This window comes from Copadichromis virginalis, linkage group LG8, assembly GCF_057382275.1.
Source record: "Copadichromis virginalis isolate Kocher_CV1m ecotype Utaka linkage group LG8, C_Virginalis_male_GT1.1, whole genome shotgun sequence".
In the NCBI taxonomy this organism is placed as follows: domain Eukaryota; kingdom Metazoa; phylum Chordata; class Actinopteri; order Cichliformes; family Cichlidae; genus Copadichromis; species Copadichromis virginalis.
Window position 1 is genome coordinate 18,473,932 of NC_140625.1, and position 26,116 is coordinate 18,500,047.

A 26,116-nucleotide genomic window follows, 5' to 3' on the forward strand; every position below is an offset into this window, starting at 1 on the left:
TGCTGACCTGAGGTGATAAGCCACCCAGAGCTTGATGCATCTTGCCTTTTGATCAGTGCAGCTTGTAGATTACACCCGCACTTGTATGGCATTTGCTCTGTAAACTCAGACTCTTAGGATTTTTTTCCACCCCTTTAGGGTTAATGTTGTATTTCTTCTGATGATAGCAGAGGTGGGCATACTTCAGGCAAGGCTGCCTAGTTCCAAGATGAGTTCTTCTTTGATTTTCTGTAGAAACGCCTTTAAGCATGGTACGATTTCAGATGTCCTATACACACCATATTTCCTACATAACATTTTAATTCAGTGTTTAATATAACTGCCATTTTAGGGGCAGAATTTTTGGGAGAAAAAAAATCTGCAAGATCCCCGAGTGTTCTGCCAAGTAAACTCTTGAGCACAACCATGTTATTTTTTACTCATTCTCGAAATATGATTGGGGGGGATTTTTCAGTGCACAAAAGCAAACTTTGATAGAAAAAGTTTTGTCAGCAGTTATCACGATTTATACAGTAACGGCAATTTCAGATAAAGAAGCAATGTGATTTTCTTTTCTTTTTTCTGCTTAATTCCACTTCCACCCTTGGTGCTGTTTAAGTTGAGGGATTGAAATACTTTGAAACTTTGCTCTTAAGAGTAAAAGAATAAGACTCCTCACTCCCTCAAAACCGAAGAGCATAAACGTGGGGTTTCTAAACATACTGAAGAACTGAGGCAGGGTGGCAATGAAGACTTCCTTCATTGAGATCCAGACGCTTAAAAATCGTCACAATTTAGCCGTTTTTATTTCAATTTTAGAGATTTATGTCAAACCTATTCGGTTTTGGTGTCACGGTTTTGGTGGCCTGCGGGTTACATAAATACATAATAAGCTATTATAAATGTTGATCTTCCTCGAGGTTAATAAGTGAGCTCCATTCAGCTGGAATCGCTCTTACACGTCTTTTACACGTGTAACCTGCTCGCCGCTGGCAAACCATTTGTTGCGACTGCCTTAACAGCTTGATGTAAATGGAGGCTCTTAATGGCTTTATTAAGGTTATTGGGCGCGCAGCTGCATGACGTCACGCCCTCGCACGCTGCATCTCCAGCTTCTGCGTTTTTTTCCATTAGAGTGGAGGACAGTCCAGATCAAACCGCGTTATTTTAGGTTTTACGCTTTAAAGTCCTTTCATCTAAACGGAGTATTCTTCCCCTTTTTTTTCGTTTAACTGGATGTAAAATAATAAATAAATTAAAAAACAAACACTTTCATTCCATTCCAGGTAGTGATGGACTGCTCAAGATAAAATAATCCATTTTTCAAGTTGGACTGATTGCTTTTAGGGTTTTGTAATGTGATTTCCAGAGGTTCTGTTTGCAAAGTTTTCCTCCTCCAACCTGCAGGACTGCGTCGGACTAAGGACCCCCGCAGACAAACAGGAGTTGACGCGAGCAGGGTGAAGTGGAGATGGCCCATCAGCGCGCTTCCTTGCGTCTCACTCGCTTTTTGTGTCGTCCTAAAGTCCGGCAGGTTCGCACGGTTTGGTTTTAGCCGCCGGACTCCGGTGGAGAGCTGGGATTCTCGGGAGTGAGAACGCTCTGCTACAGGATGCTTCGTCTTTTTCTCTCGCACAATGTGCAACCAGAGGACAAGTGGATCAGTTTGACAAGTTCTCGTGTCATTTTCTTTTAATCTCGGAAACACCTCGTTAAAAAAGAACATTTTCTAAAGCGCAATGATTTTAACAACTTTTGTCATTACACTGTCCTTTCTGGGTAAGTGCCACATTCATCTGTTGAATTCCTATAATTTATACATAAACATGCGTTTTGAAACGGCGCGTGCTCCTTTGCAGTTCATATGAATAAATTCAAGCAACAGAAGGGTGGTGGTGAACAAGGAGCGTCCTTCGCCAAGCGGCAAAGGAGAAGTTCATTGAACTGATTTGTTCTGCTTGCTGGGACACGGTTGTGAGCCTCCGGGGTTCATAGCTTTTCTGGTGCTCGCTGCATATTTGCGTGTCAGCAGTAATGTGTAGCCTATGTGCGTTAGGAAACAGCACCACAACAACAAAAGTGCTCTCCAATTAAGCAGTGTGTGCTGACAGATGTCTAAACTGTGCGTAATGCAGTGTCAGTAAAGTAGTTTACACGGACTACACAAATCATTCTCACTCACTCTTGTTTCTTACTCCCAGATTCTGTGTTCACCCTGAAGGGTGACAGCGGCTCGGCATCCCGAGCCGTCCGACTGGACTGCGTAAAGGCCAGTGAACAATGTCTAAAGGAGTACTCCTGCAGCACCAAGTACCGGACAATGAGGCAGTGTGTGGCGGGGAGGGAGAGCAACTTCAGCGCGGTCCACGGTGCCGAGGCGCAGGGCGAGTGCCGCAGCGCTATAGATGCCATGAAGCAAAGCCCCCTTTACAACTGTCGATGCCGAAGAGGCATGAAAAAGGAGAAGAACTGTTTGCGGATATTTTGGAGCATATATCAGAGTTTACAGGGTAATTCATGTGCATTTATAGTAGAGGACTGAGCATTAATAAAGATTACTCAAGTAAAAGCATCACTACATGTTAGTCCTGAACTTATAAATGTACTCATGTAGATTTATACTTAAAGGCACAGAAATATAAAGTATTTAAAGTATAGTGATTACAAAGTAGGCTGAACGCCTCCTGTTGTTCTATGATATTACATACTGCTGGACAGTTACCACTCATGCGTTGGTAAAGGTGGAACAAATTTGCAAGGTTATATACTGCAATAATACTTCAGTTTTTATAAGTTTATCACAAATGTCAAGAACCTGCAGAGTAGAGACAAATCTGTACCTCAGACCTGTACCTGGGTGAGCTACTTGACTTGAGGTTATGTCTGAACTCATCATCATCAAAGTTTATCAGTCTACATATCTGTTTATGACTTCAAGAAGGGAACATTTTTTGTATCTGTAATATCACAGTGAGACACACGCCAAGATAAACCTTGTTCTCACACTGCATCAAACTGGGATTAATCCCATTTGATCATAATAAATCCAAATTTATGCATCTGATATTATGCTGTTAGAGAAGACAGCATTTACACACAAACACACACGTTTGCTTTTTGCCATGCAGGTAACGATTTGCTGGAATACTCTCCATATGAACCAGTGAATAGCCGCCTCTCGGATATCTTCCGCCTGGCTCCCATCATAGCTGGTAAGAACCTGTTTTTGCATTCCTGAGGTTTCACTTTGGATGCTGTGCAGTGTTAAGTCACGGCCATTATTTCTCAGTTGTTCTTTAAACCCAGCTTAAGTCACTGCATCGCTGCCACAAATCTGTCACTATTTGACAACCACTTTTTGCTATTGCTGTCTGGTTTCAGGCTGCAGCTTTCAACGCCTATTATCCATCACAAAAGCTTTTATCTGCCACTGTGACCCACCATACACAAAGCAGAGTAATTTAGTGTATTTCACCCTCAAAGCAATAATGAGGGGTCTGCATGTTATTCCACTGTCACAGTATAACGCGGGGAGTAGCGGTTATCTGCTAGTTTTGAATTAATCATCCTTTTAGCGTAGAGGAGGTTTTGTCTGAGCTGCTGGAGACCGCGAGCGCTGAATGCCTGGTTTGAAAAGCGAGAGAAAGAAAAAACAGGAAGCATTTGCGTGTTGTAAAGGTAAATGCCATATGTGTCCTCAAATGTCAAAAGAGTGCAGGTGGACCAGGGAGTGTACACCTAGACAGGCCCAAAATTAGATCTGCAGAGATCCCATAAACACATTCACAGTGAGACAATTAACCATCTGTGTGCATTCAATGGCACTGATAGAACACGTGTGTGTGTGTGTGTGTGTGTGTGTGTGTGTGTGTGTGTGTGTGTGTGTGTGTGTGTGTGTGTGTGTGTCAAGTGCAGAACTCTTTGGCATGCCTCAATATTGGGCTTCTGGCAGGAGGAGGGTGTCTATTGCATTGGCCAGCTACCATTTCATTGCAAAAAAAGAAAAAAGTGGTCATTTGATTCTTTCTCTCTCCATGTCTCTCGCTCTTCCTATGATTGAATCCACTTGGTATATAACAGTGGTGCTGCTTCAGAGACGAGGGCACAAATGTATTTCAACAGTGAGAAAAAGGAAACATTACTTTAATTGACATTTCTCACCTGCGCTGGAATTATGGCAAGATACTAAAGAGATACCTGCAGGTATGGCAATGAGAGGCTGGGAGGAATTGCAAAAGTGACAAAGCGTCCACAATAACCAGTTAAACCAAGTCGGATTTATTAAAAGGCCAAGAAATAAAACAAAATCAGCTTGAAATAGTCCTGCAAAACCATGTGCAAGTTCCACGACCTCCCAAAAATTCCAAGGAACCCTTTTGAATACATGGGAAAAACCTTCATCAAGATATACTTAAAAAAAAAAGAAATTCAAAGCTTACTCGTCAATATTAAAATATTATTTTAAGTAATAATTTAGATTACCTAGGCAGTGTGAGCAAGACAAATCAGGAAGCAGCGATGGCTCTGAGGAGCCATTATAACGTAAGCAGCTATAGCTTTTACAAATAAATAAATAAATCATTGAGTAGTCTAGATATCAGGAATCCATTTGCCATAAGTGACCTCATTCCTGCCTGCAACTAAGCCAGGCCTCGGGCAATCAAAAGGGTAAAATGATGCACATGCGAGCCGAAATCCAATGATAGGTACTGTACCCCCTGGAGTCTACTGTTAAGGCATAATACTCCCCATTCTGACTGCTATATCACCCAGATAATAAATATTTGAACAGTAACACTTTTTTCTGCTCTGTGCTTCAGGACATTTAACTAGAAGTAAAGTACAGGCGTCTCCAGTAAATGCCATGTCTCATCATGGATTTTTTTAACAACAGTATAAGAAGAAGACTGAAAGAAATTTAGCTTTTACTAATAAAAAATAAATAAAATTGAATAAATCCCAGAGTTTGGGGATTTAAAGTGATTGGGCACAAACATACAAAGGAAAAGCTTCTCCCAGAAGCCTCTGCTGCCATCCTTTTCCTTTAGTCAGCAGTGAAATCATAAAAAACACCAGTGGATCAGTCAGTCCTTAAAGCATTGTTCCCAGACTAGTTAGAAGTAGTGATATATATATATTTTTGATGACTTTGCAAACACTTTTTATGGTAAACTATTTGATGTTTACCCTAACAAGGTGATTTCTAAACAGCCATTAGATGAAGACTTGTTATATCTTGGCATGGTGTGCATGGTATCCTGAAAAATTAAGAGAAAAGTAGGTAAAGATAAAAAAAGATGCAGCAGGCCTAAGAAGGAAGAAAAACAGATTTGCCAGATTACGCAAGAACTTGATTCAAGGTCAGTAACAACAGGTCTTATTGAATTATTGTTATCAATACATACAGGGAGATACAACGTTGAGTGTCTACAGCCAATTGTAAACATGGTGGAGGCTCTGTCATGGTTTGGGGTTACATCTCAGCTGTGTACTACAATGTAGTACACAAAGGAGCACTGTCTGTCATGGATTGGCCTCCCCAGAGACCTGTTGTCACCGTTATTGAAGCAGTGTGAGATCATGTTGAAAGAGAACAGAACAAAAGGCAGAAAAGCTTTGGGATGTCCTTCAGGAAGCCCGGAGAACTGTTTCTGAAGACGTCATTGCAATTAATCCAGTGTTTGTTGAGACGGGCGTGTAGAATATCAAATGAACGAATAACACAGAGGGCATTCATAACGCAAAGTCAAGACAATTACTCTACCTCTTTTGATTTTTGAGTACTGCCTTTGTTACGTCATTATGGCACCAGTGAAAAGATTTTCTTATGTCATACTAATAACATTATCGATTCAATCCGAAAGGCGTGACATCGAGGCCACTAACTGGTAGAATATACCCGCAAGGAGCTACTGAAATGAAATGCTGCGTCATTTATAAATCAATGATGAAGATCAATCAGTGAGAGTGCTTTTTACAGATACTGGTGTGCAGACAAAGGGAACTGTGGGGCTACAGCACTGCCCTTAACACACTGCATTTATGTCTATTACAATCTACGAGGGTACTTCAGGGCATTCAAGGCTGGCAGCGGTGGTATGAGTGCCGAATCCATTCCATGAGGCTCTTTTCAGTAGCACATAGTGTACATAATATTGAGCAATAAATTAAGCAAATACATTTTCATTTTTAATAAAATGCTTCCTCTTAAAATTCATGTTTGCATGTATTGCTTCTGTGAAATTTGAGATTGGATTGTGTCAGTGCAGTCTTACGCATGCTTTTTGTACTCAATTAAATTCCAGCCGCTCATGTTCATATGAAGCTACTTTATAACCACTACAAATCTGAACAAATGTTCTTCACCCCATCCTTAATTGATATCTTGCAGAAGTTTCCAAAACCTCCTCAAGCCAGATCCTCAAATTTAACACAGAAGCAGTTATTTTCTTTAAGAAAGTCTCCCTACTAGTTACTGGCCCTAGAGCTGATCCCAGTATCTTTACCCCCTCCTCCCAGTCCATCCGCAGATCTCATCAGTAGTCCCGCTGAGGATATAGCCACTGAAAAAGAGATGAAGCTTGCCATGATGATTTTCCATTGCAGGAATCTCAAGAATAATTCAGTGGGTCTAGATGCCTGAAGCAACAGATTAATCCTCAGTAGTATTTGTCCTTTGCTGCTGGCCTCAGTGTTCCTGTGAACTATCCATATGTGAGCAAACTTCTCCAGCTGAACATCAGTGTGGCTATCAGCAGAAGAAACACTTTAAATTTGCTGACTCTTTCTGCACAAACCTGCTTTTAGCTGTATCAGCAAATCACTGGATGGCACTTCCTCTCCCCTTTGTTTTTTTCTGCCCCCTCTGAAACCGCAAAAAGCTCAGTTTATTCCAACTGAATTCAATTATGAGGTCGGAAATTCACTTATATGTTGAGTAATTACACAGCAAATATCAGATATTCGGTGCCATGAAGTAAAACCAACAAAACTTTATTGCATAGTAAGCACACAATTTAAAATATAAGAGGTTTTAGTTATATGCTACTACATCTAAATATGAAGACTGCACAAATCCACCAATATCTGTAGACTAAAATCCAATGAAGATGTTGAATAACCACCTCCAGCATGGATGTCACTGAACTGGAGATATACGGCATTACTTTCGTATTATTAAATACATGCATTTGTTAGTTTACTGTGAAAGACAGCTAAATAGTTGTGTTTGCTGGACATGCTTCGTAAAACTGAAAAACAGTTTTATGAAAAACAGCCTAATTGCTGTAACTGTGAATTATTGCTAATTATCCCTAATTCATGCAAAGCAAAACTATTTGGTCAATGACATTCTTGGCATGATTGATACTATCAATAGGTATGGAAACTACAAAATACACAAAAATGCAAGTTCACAGGCTGTCATTTACAAACTTACTAACCCAATTCCAACATGTCTTGCCACTCTGACACATATGAATGTTACCGGAAGAAGTAAAATGGCCTGAAAAGCAGAAATTCCTCAACATGATGAGTGTACTTTATGGCTTACCGTGATAAGTTGTGCGCAGCAGGCAGAGTGGATATGCAACCATAAGTGATGCAGGCAATTGCTAATGATAGCTTTGAGATGAAAAAATAAAGTACTGTAGGTTGCAGGTGACACATGATAGTGTTTTCTGACAAGCGTGCTGTTATTTTATGTGAGTTTACCACACCCTACGCCCACACACAGGAATATGTACGCATACATGTTGTCACGAATGTGTGCATTACTCCTTCACAGAAAAAAAAACACTCTAGGCATTCATACATGCAGTTAAACTCTGAAGAACTGCAGTGATTACGGTAACGGGCAAAAATTTAATTAACTTCTATTCCTTTAATCTAATAATTGTTTTACGTTACATTATCTTTTCAGATATGAGAAATTTGCACAGATCAGTTGATCTCAGTGCGATACCTTTTGATGCATGTAATTGGAAAAATTTGCAGTAATGGTGCTATTTAGGTTTTTTTAATTTGCACATTTTTGCTGCAAGCCCTTGTGCAACCCATCCCAACCACTGCTTGTTATTCTGTGTCTGACCTAATCATTGTGATAACAGCTGTCACTGTAGACTTCTTTCTTCATGGTAAAAAGGTGAATTACACAATAAAAAGAAATAATCAATTTCAGATCTAAGCATATGATTAGAAAACTCATGTGGTTCTTAGCACGTTTTAAAATTAAGTAAATATAATGTTAGATGAACAAAAGAGCATGACATATTACACTTTCTATTGATTTACTGATTTCTATTTAACAAAAATATTCAGGTCAAATCCAGGAGTGCAGGTCCTGTGGCCTCAAGAAAGGCCCAAATATTCACCCCTCCAACATTGTGCTTAACATTTTCAGGCATTTGTGCTGATATGCCATTTGTCTTTTGCCAAACGTGTTCCTGTGTTTTATGGCCAAATATCTTGACTTTGGTCTCATCCCTTCAAAGGACATTGTTCCAGAAGTATTGTTGTTGGTCCAGATAAAGTTTTCCAAACCTAAGCTTAAGCTTTGCTTTTTAAAAATTATACAGAAGAAGATTAACCTTTAACTTGCTAATCATTTGTTTTTCTGAGATGTAGCCTTTGGTTGTTTGTGTGTTTTGGAAGATTTCCTGAGCATTGAATGGTCTGACCTTGGAGTGAATTTGCTGAGAACTGCCTTTCTGTTTTTCTCACTGTAGAATCTTGGACTTCAAATTATTTGGAAATTTCCTTAAAACCCTTCCCAGACTGAAGGGCTGCAACAATCGCTTCTCTAAGATCATTGCTGATGTATTTCCTCCATGGCATTGGGTTAGCACACACCTAAATGCTCCAGACCTGCAAACTGCCCAAACATGTGCTTTTATAGAGGCGTTCCTTCTTGCTGATGATCAGTTAATCAAGTGCATTTAATTAGCTGCACCTCGTTACTACCTAACTGCTTAATTTCTACGTAATAAGATTTAATGCTGTACTTACTGCACTTAGTTTTTCACCCACTGCTCCATTTTGACTAAATTGTTCTAAAATGAATAATTACATTTAATTTTAAGACTCAGTACTGATAAAATGGTACCAGTCTAAACTTGTCTGGTAAAGACTGGATTTCTAACAATGATAATGTTTTGATAAGTAAAAACTTAGGACTGAAAGACTACTTTTTTTCCATGACAGTATGTACAAGGAAAGTACAAAGTATGCACAAAAAATGCTTTAAAAACAATGTTGTTCTGTAACATTTGTCCACACAGTTCACTGTAATTTTACAGATAAACCTAACCATCAAAAAAAAAATAGTTGTTGCTCTGGCCAGGCCTTTTTGTACATCTCTTTGAGTAACACACAAAACAAAAACCCTGTAAAGTGAGAGCAAAAACAGAAAGAAAATTACCATTTTTAACTGGCAAACAACAAAACAACAAAATAGAACAAAAGCACAAAGCAGAGGTGCACCTGGGTATCATATCTGACTCACAGCAATCAGAGCTCAGAGCTCAGCCTTTCTTTCTGCAATATCCTGCACTGATAGCGCACCAAGTCCAATCAAAAATACTCTACTTTAAGTAGAAGATTTCTGGTAAAAGAAAATGCTCCCAACAACCTGAAATTTAAAAGGGTAGTTCAGCTTCCATAGTAACATGTTTGTCACTGGGCACATGCGTTATTATTACAGGAAAATTTGATCATGTGAGTAATGTCCGCAGGCAATCATAATCATCGGGGACTCTGTAGGGAATTGCATTCTCAGCATAACATTTCTGCAGCTACTTAAGCTTACTCTTTAAATCAATGCACGATAAATGAGCTACTAGAGGATTAAATGGAGGAAAGGAATAATGGCTGCGGTAAAAACTAAAGGGGATTTTGCTAATTGCATTGGTGCATTTAATAAACTGGTCTTGGGTCTGGTCAAGTATTAAGACACTGGTGTGGATTTAGTGATGCTGGCAGGAAACCTGACAGAAGGCCAGATGCCATGACGGAGAGGCTCTGACCAATTCAGGGCTTTCTTAAATTACAAAGACGAAACTGAATAGAGAGACGGGTTATAATAAATGAAGTGAATCACTGATACGCTATGAACGATATTAATTTGAATCATTATCTAGATGGCAAAATTCTTGTTTTTAAGTTTAGGTGACTTTGTGAATTTTGAGTAAAGCGAAGAGAGAGTCGAATCAGGCATTGTGCCAGACTGTTATACAGCCTGAAGACATTTAACACTACTGGCCTTATTTTACTCATAAAATAAGATATCTCATTAAACGAGAGTCAAATAAATAAATAAAGAGTCCTGAAAAGTATTAAAAGATTTATAAGAGAATCTATGATTAACCAAACCTCTCAGAAAATCAGTTATAACAGACAAGCAGCTATAACAATAGCCAAGGAACCATTATGGTAGTTAAAATTCATTTTTCAATTAAACAGCAATCTTTCATAAATTCATAAATTCATAAATGCACTTGGCAGATGGCTAAAAAAGTATTATGTTAAAACATGACAAGATTAGAAATCCTGCTGCACTCTATGGGGAATGTCATAAATGGTAAATGGCCTGTATTTGTACAGCGCTTTACTAGTCCCTAAGCACCCCAAAGCGCTTTACATATCCAATTATCCACACATTCACACACTGGTGATGGCAAGCTACATTGTAGCCACAGCCACCCTGGGGCGCGCTGACAGAGACGAGGTTGCCGGACACTGGCGCCACCGGGCCCTCTGACCACCACCAGTAGGCAACGGGTGAAGTGTCTTGTCCAAGGACACAGCGACCGAGACTGTCCAAGCCGGGGCTCGAACCGGCAACCTTCCGATTACAAGGCGAACTCCCAACTCTTGAGCCACGATCGCCCCATAGTATTTTTAACTAAACCTGTTCAGTGAGTTTCACAGTAATCCACACCTTTTTAAGACTTATTGACTTGAGAGCTTCAGGCACACAGCTGGCTGTTGATGGTTAGCTTAAGGGTCACATGAATTCTCAGTATTACTCTAATCTGTGTCTTTTGGACAGGAGAGGATTTTTATGTCATACGCAGACAAAAGTGCAATTCCACGATGTTCATATTAATGTTCTTGGATTACATTCAGAGGGGGAAAAAGGGAGCAGATCGAGCAATTTCTTTGCCGAACATTGTTATCCAGGACCACTTCAGTGAAATGGAAGGTTACAGCGAAGGGACACCTCTACTGTTTCTGAATGGAATGTGTTTAATGGTAGCATCAATCCAGAAAATTTTGTGCGCTTCATTCCATGTGCAGTCTGCATAGAAATGAGAAATTTGTCTGAATCCATAAAGATATGCTAAAGAAAGCGGATGGCAGAGGTGCACAAAGCTTTGAGGATTTTCCTGCCAGGAAACCTGGATGCCCCAAACCCTACATGCAGGATTCTCATTTTTCTTCCCCCTTGGTTTTAGGGTCACTGTTCAGCGCCGTAGTACTGCAGAGACATTTAGCATAAAATAGCAATGTTAGCATTTATTGAGGAAAAAATAAACGCTCAAGTGTCTCATTAGCCATGTAACACTTATAAACAACATCATTGTCAACAAGAAAAAGTAAACAAATAATAAACAACTTGGCTGATCCCAACTATCAGATGATTATTGGGGTTTTCTCTGTATTATTATAGGGTGCTTACCTTACAATGTAAATTGCCTTGAGGCACCTTGAACTGAAATTCAGGGGTCCTAGTTTTTTCTGACCTATGTTTACTGTATTTTGTCTTCGGTACTGTATATGCAGTGTACTCTGTATACACAGTAGACAACACTGTAGAAGACCAGGACAAACAGAAATATGTCTGGATGCTGACTTCAGTGAAAAAGCATTTGCTCCTTCCTTTCTGCGGATTAGACAGACAAAAGGCTTTAGATATCACCCTGATACCACCAACACACCTGAATCAAATGATTAGTTCATTACCAGGCCTCTGGAGAACTTCAAGACATGTTGACGAGGTGGTTGGATCAAGGACACATCTAAAACCTGCAGGACACCGGTCCCTGAGGCCTGGAGTTGGACAGCCCTGACCTAGTCCACAGTCCAGACTTTAATCCAATTAGGATGATTTGGCATGACCTCAGACAGCACGTTTACGCTGGAAACCCCTCCAATGTGGCTCAATTCTTCTAAAAGAGTGAGCCAAAATTCCTCCACAGTGATGTGAAGGACTTTTTGACAGTTGTCACAAACGGTTACATGCAGTTCTTTCTATTAGGTTTATAAGGGAATGATTTTTTCTCAGAGGGCTGGGTAGATTTGGATAAGTTTTTTTCTTAATAAATGAATCATCATTTAAGATCTGAATTTTGTATTTACTCAGGTTATCTTTGTCTAATGCTAAAATTAGTTTGATGTAAGTGTGAAAAATATGCAAATAACTAAGAAGGGAAGGGAAAATACTTTCTCACAACATTACACATATAGGTTTGTTGGAGAGGTGCAGGTGCTTTCTGATCATTACTCCCCCAAGGCTGGTATAATTATCCTCTTGTCTGAGTTTCATATGTAGGCCTACCCGGCCGACAGTCTTTCAAATGTCTTGCATCATCCCATTAGAGGTCATGGGGTCAGATCCCTCTGTTTGTCATTTACTGCAGTGGTGGTCTTGCTCGGGGGGAGAAACATAAGAAGGCTGTGTGAGACTCATGATGTTACTCATAACTTTGATAATTCAGTGTTTATTTTACAAAGAAACACAGAAAGAATATACAACTTGAGAGTCAACTAAACAAACAAATACATACTGGTACACAATAGAGCATTCAAATGGAATTTCCCAATCCCACTGATGCTGTATAACCCAGTGGCAATGTAAAAGTGCCTTAATGTCAACACTAAATTTGTTAAGAAATAGAATCATATTACTGTTTTATGTGATGCTGTTTTAGGACATAATGTTCTCTGAGGGAGGATGTGGGTGAGGTAATTGTTGAACTTTGCTATATCAACATCATTACTCTTTGTGATCGCAAATGACTCTAAAGTATAAATTCAAAATGAGCTTCCTAACTGCTAAAACGCTTTTTTTGTTGTTCATTTTTACCTGCTGTGGGGTATTATGTCAATATGGCTCCAGCGTATGACCTTCTTACTAACACACAACCCGGCCAGTTAATTTGCACACGCAGATAACCTCATTTGAACCCAGGTCGTCAAAAGTGATAACTTTTTCAAAACAGTTTTTAAATCCAACTTAGGTCAGCATTTTCCTGCAGGTTAACAGTAATGGAGGTAAACCCGTAACACCCACGACCCAAAAGCTACAAACAGCCACTGAAGGATCACAGCCCACATCTCTAGTCACTTGTCAGATGTAAGTAATGGGTTTTGTAATATGTGATTAACCCAAAGTTCAAGAATGTATTCAGATTTAATCATAGCTCATTCTGTGGTGCATGAAAGAGTGCAGTGAGCTTCAATTCCACCTCAAAAGGCAAAATTACAGAATTCATTCTTCCATGTCGAGGCAGAGGATACAGTCTGTGTTACTGTGCAGAAAGCAGTGGAGCAGGAAAGACTTTAATGACAACAAATGAGAAGTGAGAGGCATTATTTTGGCCGCAGAATGCTTTCTTTCTGTGACGGAAGGCGAGGCACACAGGGATGGAAACGGAGATGACTTGATTTCCATAACTTAAGCCAAGGAATGTGAACCGTGCCTGAGGATGTGCCTGTATTTTTGAGGCAAAATCAGCCTCGGTTACATATGCTATGCATGAGAACATGAGAAACGGTTACAATCACAAAAATCACATAACATCTGCTTTTTTTAATACTCTCAAAGATGGGTTTTTAGCTTTTATCCAGTTGGGAATGATAAACTGTCAAGATGCTCCAACTATTGATTTCTGCTGCTAAAAGTATAAATGGAAGGCCTGATCAGAGAGACCTGAGATGTGAGATATGATAAATACATAAAGCACCTCATGCATTAAATGAAGCAAAAAATTGCTTGAATGTTTTGTGCTAAATTGCTAGAAAAGACTTCTCTATCTGAACAGTTGTTCTCATATATTCTGCAGTTTCAAACAATTTAACGGTAAATGATCCAAATGCATTCAAAATAATCAATAATAAATCGTTTTTTATTGTTCTCAATTATATAACACTGTAGTTTTACTTTAAAAATAGATGCAAACTAATAAAAACAGGTACTTTTAGAAGAAAGGGGGCTTTATGACAAAGTGAAAATAATGTTGGGAAAGAATAAAAGTTGCACTGATGATCCTGTTTTCTTCGTCTGATTTGAAAATATTTCTACGCTTATTTTATGGATTTCTTACTATTCACTCATGTAACTTACCTACCATGTTAATTTTGATTGGCTTGGCTTAAACAACAGCGCACAAAAATCAGTAAGTCTCACGTTAGAAAATATTAAATAACTGCGTGACTCTTTCCTCTCTCTTAGTCGAGCCTGCCTCCACAAAGGAGAACAACTGTCTGAATGCTGCCAAGGCCTGTAACTTGAATGACACGTGTAAGAAGTATCGCTCGGCTTACATCAACCCCTGCACTAGCAGGGTGTCCACTTCTGAGGTTTGCAACAAGCGCAAATGCCACAAGGCTCTAAGACAGTTCTTTGACAAGGTAATTATCCTCGCATTTTCCTACACATTTTCTATTTCGAAAATCTCTGCTTTTGCAGACACAAATTTCGAGGCTCCTCTGTAGATTTTTTTCAGACCATATTTGACACCGGAGGTTTATTTTGAAGATAAACAGTTTTAAAATCCTGCTTATTACTTTCTGACTACTGGCTGCTGTTATGTTGCCAGATTATAGCTCTTGATACTGTAGTTCATATACGTCAAACACAACATTTTACTGAGGATGAATGCTTAAACAGCAGCAACGAAGCTAGCCTATGTCAGTATTTTAAACATGTTTAATGACTATTATAGAAATGTTGCATTGCTGTAAATAAGAAGAACAGCTCGGTTAAAATAGTTAAACTATTTACATTTCACAGCAGCAGTGCAACATTGTTTATTCACTGCATTCACACAAAATCTATATGAAGAGAAAAGCGTTGCCACATAATCTTCTTTTTGGTTATTTGTGATGCTAAGTACAAAACATATGAAATTTAAAGTGTCTTTCAGTCTAATTTCTATCTCAGTCTTTCACATAGCTGCAGTATAGCTGCATATCCACACCATACTTTCTGCCCAGCTTTATGATATTCAGTTTACACATCGGCTTGCAAGGGATCAAAGGGTGGGTAATATTTTGGCTGTGCTGGATGCATGCCATGCCATCAAAACAATGCAGAAATTTATATAGAACACAGATGTTTGAGAAAGCAAGCATTAAATGTCAAATGCCGTTTCCTTTCCAAAACCAAGGTTCCCATGAAATACAGCTACGGGATGCTGTTTTGCTCCTGTCCAACGGGGGATCAGACAGCATGTGCAGAACGCAGACGTCAAACCATTGTACCAGTGTGCTCCTACGAGGATAAGGACAAAACCAACTGTTTATCTCTTCAAAACACATGTAAGACCAACTACATATGCAGGTAAGGCACCTCGAGATACTGGGTAGACTTTTTTTTACATGATGTTTTTCTATGGCAGTAAATATGACCATAAATTAACCACTAAGATTTTTCCTCCATTCTGTCCATCTTGAGCAAAGTACAAATTGAAAACTAAATATTCAAAATGTAATTTATCGTAAATTGCAGCCACTTTAAGTCTGTAATCGAACTGCTAAAAATATGTGCAAATTAGACTGGGTTGTCATGTACTGTCAGTTATAAACATTGCATAAATTAGGTAAGTTTTTATTCACTCGTGGAGTTTTGCTGTAATGTCTTAAATCTACAGTAAAAGTAAAGTAATTAGGAAGTGAGTAGATAAAGAGCCGTGAAGATAAAGTGGCTAAGAAGGAAATAATCCTACAATTATAATAACATAATAATAATAATAATAATAGTAACAATAATCTAGTTTCCCCCTCTTGTCCGTTGTCATCCATGTATTCCCTCTTTGTAGATGTCATGTGTTGCAAGTGTTCCCATTTGTCACCTTTCGGCTGAGGTCGGCGCTGCGGGTTGCTCCGTGTATTTGATTTGGCAGACTTTTGCCCTTCCTGATGCAACCCCCAAGGCATTCAGGGATCTTCACTTGTTAGGCCGATGTGTGAAGTGGCCACTATCCTCTCAGAGTAGTTTGCATCAACCGCTCTCCTTCAGACACCTCAGGACATTAAAATTGACAGTCAGACCCTGGGGTGGAAATTTATAGAAACCAAAAAAAAAGAGTGCCGTGCTCCTGACTCCTGACCTGATGCTAAACCTTTAAGCATGAAAACTCTGGACTCTTTGCGCTGAAGACCACATTTTAGTCTTGGGTGCCAAAGACCTACACTGTCACGAGTAACTATCATCAACATGACAGTCAGGCCATTTTGACACAAAAGCTGATGTTCGCACTTATCAAACAACATGTGCTTGTGGTCTGAACGGGAAATCCAGGGAATGAGCAAACATAGCAGGAAGTGATATAATGCTTTTAAAAGTGACAACCTTGAAGAAATGACTTGAAATTACTGATCAGTTACTCAAAAATATGTCAAAACCGCAAAGCAGCGACTTCTTCAACCTCTTTTAACTCTTGTTCATAGGTCAAGACTGGCAGACTTCATCAGCAACTGTCAGCCAGAGGTTCACTCCATATCCGGCTGTCTTAGAGAGAACTATGCTGACTGTCTGCTTTCTTACTCAGGTCTTATTGGTAAGTTAATCAAGTTGTAAAGCTGGATTACATTTAAAATTTTAGCAAAACTGCTGCTGCTATTAGGACAAACTAGCATTAAGAAATTAAACCAAACTCATTCTATTTTTGTATTTTCTTTTTTACAAATTCTTTATTTACTTTGGTGTGGGGGGATTTTTGGTCGCCGTTTTCGGTAATTTGCAGATTTTTGTCAGCTCAATTAGAAGTAAAATGCAGTTTTAAACACATTTGCTTTTTCTTAAAGTACAAGCCAACAGAAACCCATTAAAAGTAGGGGAAAAAAGCGATGTGAATATATTCCATTGCATTATAATTTACATGCCCCGCTTCTTTGCCTCTCTGCAGCTAGCATGCTGACCTGCAAACTGCAAGTTTGGCATGCATTTTCAAAGCAGAGCTTAAGATACGAGGTTAAAGACGCAAGACACCCAAGTTCACAGTCAATAAATTAAAAATTTGTAGCGTGTACAAGGCATCGCACTTCATAAGCCAAAACACTGTGCAGAAAAGTACTTAATTCAGGATTTTTTTCCATCAGCAGGTTTAATTATGTAGAAAGGAAAAATGATGTCCCACTGAGTTTTTGTAATGAGATTTGAACTCAGGGCAACAGTGACCAATTGCAAACTCAACAGGCAGACATTTTAATCTGCACCATTCATATCATGCTTCACACAGTTTACACCCTCTAATGGGCCCCCCCGAGTTTAACCGCTCATTTCTGCCTTCACACACAAAAATCTGCATGTACTTGCGGAGCTAATAACTATGAGCCTACTCAACCCCAATGATCCCTAAACAAATCAGCATTTTATTCAGTTTCATTAAGATGGGAAAAAAAATAGCCAAGAATAGTTTCATTTGGCTATTTCGTCCATAAAGTACAATGTGCCCCAGTTTAGTCGTAACTGTGGACTCACAATGGGTGTTAAGCGTCAGCAGCCCCGAAAACACTTGTCACAAGTCTCTTCAGAGCTGCTATGTGTCACCTGCAGTGACATTAGCACTTGTTTGAATAATGTGGATGCTCTTGAAAAGAAAAGAAAAAGCCATTGGCCACATAATGAGGATACTTTACCAGGCAATGAGTGTCATAATCGTGATGCAGCAAGTTGTCAATGCCAAGTGTCAATGTCGAGACAGAGTTTCACTCTAATGTAGCATCTTTTAATTCAGTGCAAGTTCTGTAAAACTTATAAACAGGTTAAAGTTTGCCTGCAGTGGAGAATCTGCTTACACACACAGACTGACCTGAATATTTCTATTTAAGCATGCAGAGCCTCGAGCCTACCCGATAAACCAAAGACGTCCTGGTAGAAGGTTTCCACTGGAATAATGGGATGACAGTCATATTCACTAACAGTGGTCTACTTGTGTTTTATGCTGCAGGTACAGTGATGACACCCAATTATGTGCGATCCTTTGGAATTAGCCTGTCGCCGTGGTGCGACTGCAGTGGCAGTGGGAACAGCAAGCCAGACTGTGATAAATTTGTTGAGCTGTTCACCAACAACCGATGTCTACGTAAGTGCCCATATTCACCCATCCTGCAGAAATAACTTGTCTCCCATCTTTGCATTATTCTTTTCTGCTTGGGGTCAGACTCACCAGGTGTGTTAGACTTAAAAATATCGCTATAAATTGTATCAGATCTGAGATGCCAGAATTTAACTCCAGTGATTCAACAATACTGGTCATAAAACTCAATGTTATGTTATGCAGATATTATATACGTAAATTAACATTTAACATTACTTTGGACAGTATCACTCTAATAGAGAAATAACTGTTGAAGTGAGCCTGAGGAGCAGCAGTAATTTGCTACATCAATACACTCACTGAACGAAGCTTGAGTATGCTTTGCTACCTTAATGACAAACAACCGACAAGAGTCCAGAGAGAACCAGGCTCAGGGAGGGACAGCCATCTGTCACATCTGGTTTTCACTGTAGCTTACTGGACTGAGATGTTACTCTAAATCATCCATTGGTGGCTTTGTGATCACCGCAGTTGCCACTTTTGCAAACCTTACAATAAACCTTACGATGAATGTCAACTTAATCTTGCCAAAATTAGATTATAGAAATTATCTTTAAGGTTTTGGTGTTTCCTTTGTGGAGCCAATTTTGTACTGTTTTGCAAATCACAGATATTACACGCAGCCACTGCTTTTAAAGAGGCTCTTAAGAAAGGTCACGTCATTTCTTTTCCTCCTCAATTACTGAAAGTATCAATTAGTAGCAGCTTTTAGTTGGACGTTATTAAAACAGTTGGTGTCATGGTACTTGCACTTATTTCTGAAGCAAATACAGACAGCTAAGACTAAACCTTGCAGAAAAGATCAATACGTTTTTACTCTTTTCTTGTAGGTAACGCCATCCAGGCTTTTGGGAATGGTACAGACGTTGGGGTCTGGCAACCCCAGCCCCCGATTCAGCCCACAGTAGACCTTAGCATCACTCGGAAGGGTAAAGCACAAACCAATAATGCTCTGGATGCGCTGACGGACATGACCAAACTGGATCTTGATGGCAACTCACTATATCACATCTGCGGGACCCTGCAGGTGAAGTTTTTGTTTGAGTATGGCCTGTATGTTTTGTCTCCCCATCAACACAGCTGCTATTTTTGAAACTAAAGGGGTTGGGAATACAATTATAGAGAAATATGACGCTTAAACCCCAATAAACAGACACTATTGTGATGATACTCATTTTAGTTCAGTTCGATGTGATTGATGGTCCCAAAGGGAGTACCTTGGCTTGTAGTCAAGAAGGCCAGATAATGAACACATAAGTACAAAAACTACACCAAACATTCAAAAATTAAATGTAAGAAATATTTGCTACAGATATATAAAAACCCAAGAAAAGCCAGTCTGTAAAAAAACAAAAGAGGTTTTTCTCCTCTTGCAGTTTTATTCGACTCTGTAGTTTTTAAACTGTACCAAAAGCCAATATAGGCTACCAGTGTCACAAATCTTAAATTACAGAGTGAACAAATTAAATTCTATTAAACTCACAGGGATGATGTCAATCAGTGTACACCTCCACTGATCTCATTAACTAGGAAATTTTTAATTGCCTTCTAAGGAGCTACTCGCTTAAGCAAAAGGGCACTGTGCTGCAAGGTAATGGTCCATCCTTCTACTTCATTGTTTAGAGTAATCACAGCACTGCCTGCAGCACATATAGAGGAGTACACATCCCAGCTGAACAGACAGTGGCAAGCAATATGATATGCGCATATGAAACACATAGGTTTCAAAATGGGGTGAATGTAATCGCCATGACCCCAAAAATTATGCTTCAAATTGCACAAAAAAAAATCGTAATTTTTTTTTTACATATCAACATTTACACTGAGCTCACATAAGCACGTGAATTTCTAGATATGTACATTCTCATGAATTAGAAGCATTAGAGCTCACTTAATCAGCCATGCTACTCTAGAATACCCAAATAAATAAAAATAAAAATACAGGGCTGAAAAAGAGCGTAATAGGTCTCCATTCAGGGAAAATGAATATAATTTAAAGGTCTTCCAGAAAATATTCAGATAACTGTCCAGGCTTCTTTTCCACCTTTGGAGGATTCACAAAGCTCTCCAAACTTGTAAAAGAATGCGGCTGAATCCAAATTGAGACCTAAACATCAGATAGAGATCTATTCAGAGCTGCTGCCTGAGTGTCAGACGTCTGGCTCTGTCACCTTGATGGATCAGGGATGGTTTTATGATGGCATGCACAGAATCCCCCCTCCTGGGCAGAAAGATGAGATGTCAGTGTGGAGTCAGAGTTTCCTAAGCTGTCATGTCAAAGCTAATTGGTTGCCACTGTAACATCAGAAATGGCCCACAGGGGTAGTGTGTATGTGACTGTGTGTGTTTGCAGAGCAGGGACAAAGTATCATCGCATGGATGAACCAAATGTGTTTTCCCCCCTAATGTTAAATGGTGAAATAGAATGAGATTACAGCTACGCAGTTAACTTTGTTACAACTGTAGCAGCTCGTAGTTCAGTGATAAAGTGGAATCACCTCCTGGTTGATTACCAACCCCAGTCAACTGAGTTTACATCAATGTCAGCCCAGACTTGACTTTTTACTGTAGATATAAAATGTCATCACTTATTTTTTGTTGTTTGTTTGTTAGAGATTTGTGTGGAATGGAGTTGTAATTAACACATTCTTGTGTTTTTGAAGGTCACAGCAACCACTGACTGCCACACTCTAATCAGTCCAAGTGAATATTTGTTCCTACCCTCACCTAACCCCAATCGGTCATGAGCCTGGTTCTGCTGTTAAAAGGGAGTTTTTCCTTCCCACTCTCGCCAAAGCGCTTGCTCATAGGGTCATATGAAAGTCAGTGTTTTTTCTGTTTTCTTTGTAAAATTGTAGGGTCTTTATCTTACAACTACGGAGCCCCGCAGGGGACATGGGAGAAAAAAAAAATGATGAACTTTTGCGATATCTCGCAAAACTAATTAGGGATCTCGCAAAAGTTGAATTCCAACAATGGCTACTTAGTTGTAATATTACTCTTTCTGGGTCACAAAATAAACTTTTAAGATATTTTGAGACGTGAATGTAGTTGTGTAAACGTCAGATATCTGCTAGGTTTACAAGACATCACATATTTGCAAAAGTGCTCCGACGTTTTCGGAGATCTGACAACCACCATCTCGAAGCTAACGGGAGGTCGAGACCTACTACAGCCGGGAGGAACACTGCTTTCCCGGCACGTCGTGCCTCGACCTCCCGGTCGGCTTCGAGCTGGCGGCCTCCGAAGATCCCGAGTTTGTTTTGCGAGATCTCGAGTTTAAAAGCAAAACTTTTGCGAGATCTCGCAAAACTTTTGCGAGATCCTGAGTTTAAAAGCAAAAGTTTTGCGAGATCCCGAGTTAGTTTTTGCGAGATCTCGCAAAAGTCCGTCTTAATTTTTTTTTCTCCCATGTCCCCTGCGGGGCTCCATATACAACATAAACTGCCTTGAGGCAACTGTTCTTGTGATTTAGCACTATATAGCTGATCGATTCCATTTACATGTGAGACACTAATTCGTCTGCAAACACTTGCCAACTACTTGCCAAACAGTAAACCGGAAATGGAGAAGATTCACCTTCAAAGTTAAAGGCTCACTGTTTACTTTGAAGCGGAACAATCTCCATTTACAATTTGCATCACAGTTTCACTTCTGCTCCTTGAGTGGTTGATGACTGTTTGTAGATAAGTTGGTATCTTGCTCTACAAAAGCAATGGCTGGATGTTTTTGGTGCAACACCTTATACCTCTTTTCAACCATAATCACCTTGCAACACCAACAACCACTCACCAACTGGTCAGAGAATACACAGCAAGTGATGTTTGTCAGGAGATCACTGACTAGTCTCTAGGCCTGTGTTACTGGCTCTATAACTACAATTAAAAGCATCTCACTACAGTTTTTTTAATTACGCAAACTACTATGGCACTTTTTGAACACCATTTTTATATTTTTCTAATTTTGTAGTGGTATAATTAAAGATAAAACTAAAAAGGAAATGTACCAAAACCGATCCAATCAGATCATTAAAAGCTTGAAAAGCTTGAAAAGAACACTAAACTGACCTTGTGTTAATATTGTATTTTAGAGTATTTCAAATAGCTCAAACTTATTTTAATTCAACAGGTATCGAACTGTATGTATGAGTACGCAATTCTAAACCATCTTATTTGCAATAATGTCTGCTAAGTGACACTTTAAAAAAAAACTGCTGCAGGGAATTTTCATAGCAGTGGCAGATAATGACATGCAAATGGATATTTCAAATATCAAATGCAATAGTAGGAAATCGATTTAGTGTGCTGATTCTGACATTTAACATCATAAATGGCATGTTTTGCTTGATTGTGCTTATAGCAGCTCTAGCTCCTGAAATTTTTGGCCCCACCAACACACACTCAGATATCTGCTATTCTCCTCTGATAAATACCATGGGGCTATATTTTTAAATGAGATGATATCACATACTTTAAGCGAGACAATCTATCATATTGGCTTTTAATAGCGATAATATGATTTATCACCAGTAAAACATCCTCTAGGAGAAAAGACCTCCGATAGAGCAATTAATCATTCTTCTCCGCAATCCTGGTTCATAGAATTTTTTTCTACTTAAGAACCAACACATGGGGTGTTTATTGTGTTTCCAAACTGCTATAGAGTCACTTTATCATTTATGTTCTCCATCTGTATCTGTGAGTTTGCCTTTTGTTTGTGCGTATAGCTGTGTTTGTGCAAATGCATGTGGGTATTTTTATGTTTGGCTGAAAAGGTTTTGAGCCATCTGGGAAAACTTCTAATCCATTAGACTGTCATAACCTTGAGCTTGAACAAAGCAGGGACACACTTTTTCACAAACATGCACTTGAATCCTATACATCTTGCACAAGGGGGAAGATTATTCCAAGAGTTAAGACCTCTAATATATGGGCATTGCAAAATAAAGCAGTCTGCTATTTTCATTTTTGCACCTCTCCAAGTCTGGGTGTAATCTGAAATACTTACAAACCCATTAAAAAAATAAATAAATGAAAGCTAATGTCTCTATTTTTTCGTGTTTTCCTCACAGGCTCAAAAGCTAGTGTCAAATCAAACAGTGGACTCCGCTCTGTGTGTGGTAAGAACTGTTTTATTCTGTGAAGTCAAATAATAGTGGACTTGTAGGAGATATGAAATACAATAATTCTTTAGTTCTACATAATTATGCAGCATTGAAAAAGAAAGCATTCACAGGAGTCTATGGCCATGGGCATTCAGGTGTGTCTTATAGTCTCTCGGCAAATTTCACCCCAAGGTCAAACGATGAGAGTTTGCAGCTCAGAAGAGTTGCGAAAGAAAAAAACACTCAAGCGCTCAAGACTGTGTAGACCTCAGTTAGGATGTTAAATGTTAAAGTTTACAACAGTGCAATTCAAAAAAGATTGAACAAGTATGGTTTGTTTAGAGGGAAAGCTTTTTCTCCCCTAAAAACCCCCAAAAAACAAAAACGACATGAGGCAGCAGTGCTTAGGTTTGCAAAGCTGCACTTGAACAAACCCAAAGATGTCTCGAGCAATTTCCTTATGGACAGATCAGACCAGAGTGAACAGCTCATACCAACTGCCAAGCTTGATGGTGGAGAGTTGATAATTTAACAAAACTGATGGAAGGTCACCAAAATACGAGTATATACAGCCACAAAGCTCTACATAGCTAAATGTAACCTGAGGTGAATGACATATACAGTATATACACATATATATCTGAACTTTGATGCATCAGTATCAACAAATCTTTCATGAACTTTCCACTTCGATTCTTACATCTTAATCTTTTCTCTTAGAACCATCAACTGGATGAGTCCAACGACTCAAACGCCATTGCTAGAAGTTCGCCAGCTGAAATCACCTGCTCACACCCCTCAGTGATGCTCCTCGCGCTGGCCTTTGCTCTCACATCAACACTACTGCAGCTTGAAGGTTTCCTGCTTTTGTAGACTCTGAGGACTATCGCTCAACATTTTTATCTGGAGAACTGATCGGACCCTTTTTAATTTAGGCATCTGCCCAACTGCAGCAGCTACATTTTTCTTTAATTAGAAGCGACCAAACAGCACGGTAAGAACAGTGAAATCAGGCAACAGTGGATTATATCTAAGGATGACATGTTGGCTGCTGTGTGGAAAACAGACTTGCTGAATCTGTTGCTGAGATATCAGCTCATTTGCCTTCCTTGCCTCATGGGGGCAATTTGGTGACTTCAAGAATCTGATTCATGCTTAGGAGCATTCTTTTTTTTAAGGGGTGGAAATAAACTCTGTGATCTGATGTGAATAAATGCATTTCTTTGGCAGCCGCTGCATATTTGACTGAATAGACTGCCAACATGCTGAAGGGTGTTTTAAGCATAAAATGCATCATTCTTTGCACAACTGTGCTATGATTTGCCCGTCAATAACCTTGATTTAGGTCACGAAAAGCAGAAATGGAAAAGCGTTAAACTAAAAGCGGACAAAATTGACAAGTAACATTTACTGGTGTGACAATTGATTCATCAAACACTGAAACTCATTCCAATTTGTCAAGATATCCTCAAAGGACAAAAAAGACACATCTGCCAGAAGAAAGTAACACATTTTTCTTCTACACATTCAGTACTTGGTATAGACTAGTTTTGTATATTTGATTGTCATGGTGCTTTGTGGCTTTATCCCATCGCCTTTGTAAAAATGACACACGAGTGCACACTCTATTACTGTATGCTGCTGTTAGCTTGTAACATATTGTCTGTAATATTTTGGGATTCTATGTTAGTATCTGGTGACTGAGGCGCCTCAGCTTTATCCAGCTTAGCTGTGATCTATGAAATGTGATGAGGTGTGGTTCTTTTCCTCACGTGATTACGGATATGACTTTATCGTGTGACTATATTTTGATGGTAAAGTGCATAATGTTAGCTTAAACGGTATTTTTCTCTAACGTCAAACTCTCTGTAACAGTACCAAGAACATAAAGAATTCACAAAAGTGACTCTAATGGCTAAAAAGTCAAATATGCTTTGTTTTGTTTGATCCCGGCTCTTCAGTCTGCCAGTATTCTCATTTCTTTCTGGGGTTTGATGAATAAAGGATGTGAACATACCCACAACTAGTGCAAACGCCAAAAGACAAAAGCCAAAAGACATTAATTGCTGGCAATTACTGCTGATGCAAATGGAGGAAAAGGTAAAAAAAAAACATTATGTACTTAATGGCACCGCAATTATCAAAGACATTCAAAGAGTATACAAAATAATGAAGACTTGTTTTAAAACATCCCTATCATTACCAAAAATGTGTAAAGTGTGTCTCTTATTATAATCCTGTCATATAGGAGCCTTGTTGATATCTAAGCTAAAGCCTGTAATGATGCACTTCTTGGCTGTTGTGCATCAGCCAGGGTTTGGGTTAAACACTCAGACACTTTATGTACAAGTTACAATTTGGTCATTTGGTGTTTGGCAATCTGCTGAAATAAAAATGATGAACATTGACCTATTCTGGTTTCCACGATAGCGGATCATGGATCGTGTCATTTCTTTTCCCTAATGCTTGTCTTTTTCTATATATAAGGGACACCTGTAAAGCAGGATTATAAGATAGCACCTGGCAGACAGGCTGCTGTTGTCAGTCAGATTGCATCAGCGCCGGCACAAAGTGACACAAGTGGACAAGGACGCAGGCAACAGAGGACAGATTTCTCAGTGGACTGAAGAGGGGCATGCATTGCCAAGAATATGGCCCACCTGCTTTGGCACAGTGATGGAGTGCTTGACCTAGACAGAGAGCTAAAGAT

General features: G+C 39.3%; 1 protein-coding gene across 1 annotated transcript; it reads left to right on the forward strand.

The window, feature by feature from the left end:
* Positions 1 to 1,124: 1,124 nt before the first annotated feature.
* On the forward strand, positions 1,125 to 25,833 carry gfra1b (gdnf family receptor alpha 1b). Its single transcript, XM_085466282.1, has 10 exons — positions 1,125 to 1,758; positions 2,181 to 2,489; positions 3,108 to 3,191; positions 14,432 to 14,610; positions 15,369 to 15,541; positions 16,651 to 16,760; positions 18,153 to 18,287; positions 19,133 to 19,329; positions 23,374 to 23,421; positions 24,127 to 25,833. The coding sequence occupies exons 1-10, from the start codon at positions 1,719 to 1,721 to the stop codon at positions 24,277 to 24,279; spliced, it is 1,428 nt and encodes a 475-aa protein (XP_085322408.1). The 5' UTR covers positions 1,125 to 1,718; the 3' UTR covers positions 24,280 to 25,833.
* Positions 25,834 to 26,116: the final 283 nt, after the last annotated feature.